This window comes from Pteropus alecto, unplaced genomic scaffold (genome assembly GCF_000325575.1).
Source record: "Pteropus alecto unplaced genomic scaffold, ASM32557v1 scaffold3, whole genome shotgun sequence".
NCBI classification, from domain to species: domain Eukaryota; kingdom Metazoa; phylum Chordata; class Mammalia; order Chiroptera; family Pteropodidae; genus Pteropus; species Pteropus alecto.
In genome coordinates, this window is record NW_006442484.1 from 1,127,361 (window position 1) to 1,134,373 (window position 7,013).

Here is a 7,013-nt window from a genome sequence, read left to right on the forward strand (position 1 = left end):
GCCATAGCAACGTGCACTTAGGAAAGGGTCCCTCCCTGAGTGTCACGGCTGCAGACAAGGGGACTCGGCGAGGCCTGGCTTTTCATCTTAATATATTAAGAATGAGACTAACTCTGTCATTTGCCTTTTGTGGCTTATATACTCTCTTCGAAATAGACTATTGTCCTTTATCGGTCAGTCTTTCGTCCCTTTAGTTTTGCCCGTACCTTGTTCACAGCCACGGGAAGGGGTGGCCACCCTGGCTTCTGTTTTCCGGGCCAGATCTGGGCCCACACCAGTGACTGCATTTCTAAATGCTGTCTTTGGCGATCTTGTCTGTTCCCAATCCATGTGAATTCAGTGTTAGCCTGGCCAATTAGAGGCCCTAACCTTTGGGTATGAATAAACGACATCGCTTCTAAGTGATCCAAGTTGCCTTTTCCTGATTCATTGTCCTCAGGTGACTTGAACTCTCCCTTGGCAAGCAGAACGGGCCAGCTTGGTCTCCAGGATCCTGTTCCGCATGCAGAGAGATGAAGGTTTCAGCTGGGGTGTTACCCTTAGTCCTTTGGGCTCCTCGGAGCCTCAGTGGGAGGTTAGAGACCTTTCTTCTTATATCAGACATCGAAGCAGAGTGACCACTCTTCCTTGATGCCTGTAGTTCTGTGGTCACAGAGGCACTGCTGATTCTCCCAGACAGGTGGCCTCCAGCACCTCTTGGGAGATGCATGTCGTGAACCCCATCACCTCCTCACAAATACTGTCCCCAGGGAGGTCTGTAGAGTTTGCATCTCTGGAGAGATCCTTGGCCTTGAAAGCTGCTGGACAGATCATCTCCCAGGGGTCTGAATGTGGGCAAGTGGGGGACCGTGACACCTGCTTTGATCATATCTGTGATCATATCCTGGTCATAGCTGTGGACTTGCCCTCTGTATCTTCCTGCTGTCAAAAAAAAAAAAGGAGGGTCTTCATGAGGTTGTGTCTGCCTCAGTCTCCCTCTGCCCCTTCAGAAAATGCTCACATGAGATGGTAGAGCCAAGGAGGACGATAGAGTGTGAGATGATAGAGCCGGGGTGGGGGTGGGGTGATAGAGCACAAGATGATAAATCCAAGGGGGATGATGAAATGTGAGATGACAGAGCCCAGTGGGATGACGGAGCCGCATTTTAGCACCCGGGGCTGTCTCCCCGGTTGGGGCAGTGGCCGGGGAGGGCTTTCCTCCTCATGTCTTCAGGACCAGTGAGTTGGGTGAGGTCTAACGTGCACAAACACGGTGTCTATTCTGTTTTGAGGCATCGCTCAGCACCAGTGAGTCTTGCAGGCACCCACATACTAGGCGCCTGGACCCCAGCTGTGCTTTGGGGAGCAGCATTTGCCCTGTGGAATTCGGCTTTCCAGAAGTTCGAAAGACGGTGTGAACCTGTGCGGGGCCGTCATTGGAGCCGGTTCACACCCTGGCGGGCCACCCTGCACACAGCGCATGCTCGTGGTGGTAGTTGAGAGCTGAGTATTTTCTTCCTGTCACCCAATTTCCCCTGTAAATAAAAGGGAGAAGAATACCAGTCACCCCAAAACACTAACAAACACCTAGGGGAAAAGCCTTAGGAATCATAACCGAGACTCATCTTGATACCCAGAACCTCAGAACCATGCCTTTGACCGACTTCTGAGCTCCAAAGGCACTGTCTGAAGTCTTCAAGGCAGTCCTTGACTTGAGCCTCAGCTCCAGGCCTCCTAGGGCCTGGCCCCAGGTTCTGAAGGAGCCCAGGCTTCCAGACGCAGACAGATCAAAATCAGAGCATGACCTGACGTCATCGTGTCTTCTTTGTTTGTTCTTTTTCTCAGCAACTTGTGTTCAATTCAGTGACCAATTGTTTGGGGCCACGCAAGTTTCTGCACAGTGGGAAACTCTACAAGGCCAAGAGCAACAAGGAGCTGTACGGCTTCCTCTTCAACGACTTCCTCCTGCTGACCCAAATTATAAAGCCCCTGGGCTCTTCCGGCACCGACAAAGTCTTCAGCCCCAAATCTAACCTGCAGTATAAAATGTACAAAACAGTAAGTTGACTCTAGACTGCAAATCAGGGTTGATGCGTGGGGGCGAGGAGAGCATTTCCAGAAGGAGTCAGACTACCCGCAGGGTTTTCCAGAAGGAGTCAGACTGCTCGCAGGGTTTTGTGGCTATGCGTGGAGGAGGGGATAAAGGGGGTGAGCCAGGATTTAGGGTGCAGTTGCAGTAGGAGCATATCTCATTTTATTGTGCTTCACTTTATGGCACTTCATAGATGTGTTTTATACAAATTGAAGGCAGGACCCTCCACCAGCAAAAAGATTATGACTTGCTTTTTTTCGTTACGTGCTTTATTGGAGTGGTCTAGAACTTAACCTGTAACATCTCTGAGGTATGCCTGTATCATCAGAAAAGAAACAATACTCCATTCGATTGATAAAACATCTGTTGGTTGCCAAACGGCCGCTATGGGTCCCCCAGATAAGACGAAGACACTCTTTGAGCCCTGGTGAGGCTCAAGGTCAAGTGTATGGATGGGGTGGGCGTGGGAAAAGTCGGAAGGAAAAGCCCACCTTCCAAACATTCCCAGATTCCCCTCCAAACTTCTCAAGGCAGCTTGAAACATCTGCGACTCGCCTTTTACGGCTATAGCCAGTGTAAATAGTCCACGTGTGGAGGATTCTCCTAAGCTATTTATTGGGTCTGCTCCAACATGCATGTCTGTGTTTGTGTGTCTTCACGTCATGGGGTGTTGTTTCTCTAAGTTCGTGTCTGTGGGGGTGTTCTTACAAATGAGTTTTCTCTGAAGCAGCCGTCAGCTTTATTTTGGGAAAAAGAACAATGTACATACGTAGCTTGTCAATAGCAACTTTATATGAAAATCTTTGGAGGAATTGCTTGGAGGTAAAGCTGATGGAAGCTGTTTGTGGATTAGGATTTGCTGTGGGAGAAGCAGACCAGTTCTTATTTTGAGGGACTTAAAAAAATACCTGCAAAATGGGGGTGTGAGGACAGGTGGAACCCATATTTCTAATTTGCAGTATATGAGAGTTGATAGAAACACAAAATCCTTATTCTGGTAGTTTACTGGCGCGTGCACGCACACACACACACACACGCACACACACTCATGGTTTACTGGGACACTCAGATACCCAGTCTGATTTTCTAATGCCTGCGCATTATTTTTTAGCCTATTTTCCTAAATGAGGTTCTAGTAAAATTACCCACGGACCCTTCTGGAGACGAGCCCATCTTCCACATCTCCCACATTGACCGAGTCTACACCCTCCGAGCAGAAAGCATAAACGAAAGGTAAGACTGCCACCTGCCTGCCCTGGGCGCCGGGGCCCGCCAGGTACGGGACCACGTGGGAAGTTTACGTAGTTAGCAGGTCCCAACATTCCCCCCAGGTGCAATGCCATAATCTCTGGCTGGAGGGGGTGGGAAAGGTCTTAATACTTTCTTCTAGAGCCTCTCAAAAGTTTGGCACGTGGCACGAATTTTTCCAAATGAAATGAAACGAATGTTGCTTGAGAATTCCTTTTTGGTAGAAATTTTTAGCATTTTTTTTTAAAGGAGATAAATGGAGCATCTCAGGTTTCCCAGGCAGCAGAAGACAAAAGGATAGCGACTTGGGGACAATAGGCCCGGCCAAGCCCGCCCTCCCTGCCCCTCCCCCACCCAGCTGGTTCACTTGGACGGACAGACAGTCTGGATGCTGGGGCTCTGGCTGTTTTGCTTCAACAGAGTCTTCAAGACTCTGTCCTGGAGCCAAATGAAATACATCATTTTCTGAAGGGTGAACTTGACCCAAGGCCAACATTCCAAAGAGCGTTCGTGCCAAGCAAGAAAACTGGCCAAAGTTCTTGTGTACACATGGTTCTCCGAAAAACGAAGGAGCAGACACCACGCCAGAACGCTGCCCCAGGGCGCGTTTGCTCCTTCGTGGAGAGGGTTTCTCCATCCGGGAAATGGTTCGCGTTCTTCCCTTCGACGGTTTAGTGAGGGAGGTCCTTCTGGCCTTGCTGGGTGAGGCAAACATGTGACGCTTTTCCACAGGGGAGGGGGAGGGATTGTCACCCCCACGTCCTCCAGGACAGCATTTATCATAGATTTTCTTCCCTCGAGACACCAGTGCAGGTCTTGAGCACATCGAGAAAAACGTGACTCATGCCTTTCTGATTCACGGCAGGAATAATTATTAACACCACGTGACATAAAACCAGACTTTCTTTCCCGAGCTTCTGTTGTTCAAAATCAAATGAACAAAGCAGAATCCTGGAAACGGCATGGGAACAGAGCAGATGCCTTCTCCCTGAGTTCTGTTTGGCACCTTTCTGCCTTTTCTTTTCCAAGGACTGCCTGGGTGCAGAAAATCAAAGCTGCGTCTGAACTCTACATAGAGACGGAGAAAAAGAAGCGGGAGAAGGCCTACCTGGGTAATGCGTTGCTCACCTGGGTAATGCGTTGCTCACCTGGGTAATGCGTTGCTCGGCAGCGTGGGCTGAGCTCCCTGCAGAGCCGGGGCAGAAAGCCCTAAGCCCTTACTCCCTTAGCCCTTAGAGCTGGAAGATGGGCCTGGAGGTAGAGGGGCCTGAGATGGGATGGAAGAAGGGGAAAGAGGGGGGAGCGGGGTGCAGGATGAGGGGTGGAGGGCAAAGTCCAGGAGCAAGGAAGCAAGAGCTTAAGAAGGGGAGTGGAGAAGTGTTCTTGATCGGGCTCAGGGACATGGAATGGAGCGGGCACACGGGGACGGAAAGGTGTCACATGCTGAAATCAAACTTGGGTTGTTTTCCCCGCTGTCACAGTCCGTTCCCAAAGAGCGACAGGGATTGGAAGGTTGATGGTCAACGTCGTTGAAGGCATTGAGCTGAAACCTTGCCGGTCACACGGTAAGGACCCGAGAAGGCCCCTCTAGCACGTGTTTGCGGTGGAAGCCTTTTCTGCATCCTCCCGCCCAGCTTTAGATCAAACGTGCTGTTTTCATAATCTTAAGTTTCCTTCAGAACTGGTTTTTCTAGCCCTTGTTAAAAACCTAGAGGTTTTTTTTAAAAAATCCTTTCCGCCGTTTTGCTTTTCAGAGAGATTGAGTGGCCGCCATGTCTCAGTAGATGTGACACAATCTAATAAGGCTAAAAGCAGGGAGACAGGAAGGGCCGAGGGTTGAAGCCCGCTCATGTAATCATTTGTTCTTAGTTTACGTGTGATGCTGAATCGTGGCCGTTTTGGTCTGGTTTCTCCATTTCATGCCACTTATTAAGCATGGCAATGGAGGGGGGTAAAAATGGGCATAGAGGGAAGAGTGGCCCACTGTGGCTGTGACCCCGCCACGCCACGCCCCGAAGAGCCTGTGGCCAGGCGGGGGTCGAGCAGACTCTGTCCGCTCTAGGAAAGAGTAACCCGTACTGCGAGGTGACCATGGGCTCCCAGTGTCACATCACCAAGACGATCCAGGACACGCTGAACCCCAAGTGGAATTCCAACTGCCAGTTCTTCATCAAGGACCTGGAGCAAGAGGTTCTCTGCATCACCGTGTTTGAGAGGGACCAGTTCTCCCCAGACGGTGAGTAGAGTGGCCCCACCACGGGGCCCTTCCTTCTTCCCTGTCACCTACCTTTCGCCGGTCTACATTTTCTACCTGGAAACTTGGTGCGAGAATTGCTTGGGCTTCCCTCCAGGGAGACGAGGTGGGCATAAGACAAGACTCAGCCTCCCCTAAAAGGAAACCTTCACCGATGCTCAGGGCATTTCAAGGGACGTGGACAAAGCATGGTCGGTCTAGAGCGGTCCAGCTCCCCCTGGTAAAGACCATGGTCTGTGCTTCTCCAAAGCAGGTGACTCAGTGCAGTCCATTAGTCCTTGGCCAAAAGCCAGTGGTGATAATGGATAAAACTGGCCAGTGAATGAGAAGAACGTTAGCCCACAAGTGTGGCAGAATCAGTCGGTGTCCTTTGGGTGACATTTCTGGTCAACCAAAGGGATGGAATGGTCATGGATGCATCATTCTTTCAACCCACTTTCTGCTTTGAGCCCCCAAAAGAGTGGGTCTGGCCAATGATTCCAAAAAACTCTCTTTCTCAACGCAATGAAAATCAGAGGAAGTTTAAACATTGCAGACTCAGTTTAATTATACTTAAAGGAAGACAACACCATGCTAGGATTGAGAGTCCAGCACTAGCGCGATCTGTGCTTGAACTGCCCCACGTGGCTTTTGTCTTTTAGTGCTTTTAGATGCCTTATCTCCTCGTGAGTCAGGTGCTACTGGTTTTTGACCTCACACAGCCACGAAGCTGGCTAAATGTGAGAGCATGGCCAGGACAATCTGACTCTCATGGCCGGGCTCTTCATCAATTTTTATTCTGATAAGGAAAGGTTGGAGGTTAAATTTTTTTAAATCGTAAAATATCAGGACACCAAGGCAACCGCGCTAGGATTTAAGTTGAAAATCCTGGTGTTGTTCTTACATCAGAGGTTATTTCCATGAAAGGCACATAGGGGGCGAAATAAACATCTATCGTTCCGCCAGAAACAATTCTCAGGTTTTACATGGGAACCTTGAAAGAAGCTGTTTCCTGCACAGGAGGGCCTGGATCGTGGTCTATTCCAATACATAACTGTCGAATGAATAAACGAAGAAATTAATGGTTCGGAGGCCCCTTTAGCACCATCGTGCATCTGCAAAGCATCTGAAAAATTTCGAACACGGTCAAAGCCATGTTCATACTGACACCCGACATTCGATGCGCAGTGGCGCTGAGGTCGTTCTGCAGGCGTTGCTGGACGCGTGCGCGTCCCACGCTGTCGCCTCCTCTCCTGCACGTGTTCTCCGGCTCTTAGAGCAGGGCAAATAAGGGCCAGGCCTCGCTTGCCACCCTTGACTTCTCTGAGAGGGGTGTGACCTCACAGCGTGTGCTCCTGTGACCCGCTGTCCTTTACTTTTCTCTCCATTTTAAAATTATGCTCTGTCGCTGTCGTTTGTGGATTCCTACAAACTGACCTAACGCTCTTTTTAAGATGGGAA

The 7,013-nt window shown here is 50.0% G+C and overlaps 1 protein-coding gene across 1 annotated transcript in view; it reads left to right on the plus strand.

Annotated features, from left to right (window-relative positions):
• Positions 1-7,013, plus strand: part of ITSN1 (intersectin 1) — a 178,887-nt gene that overhangs the window by 165,031 nt on the left and 6,843 nt on the right. Inside the window, exons 34-38 of the mRNA XM_015596590.2 lie at positions 1,825-2,037; positions 3,183-3,304; positions 4,349-4,431; positions 4,801-4,884; positions 5,382-5,555. Of these exons, the coding sequence (XP_015452076.1) occupies positions 1,825-2,037; positions 3,183-3,304; positions 4,349-4,431; positions 4,801-4,884; positions 5,382-5,555 (676 nt within the window). The remainder of the gene's footprint in view (positions 1-1,824; positions 2,038-3,182; positions 3,305-4,348; positions 4,432-4,800; positions 4,885-5,381; positions 5,556-7,013) is intronic.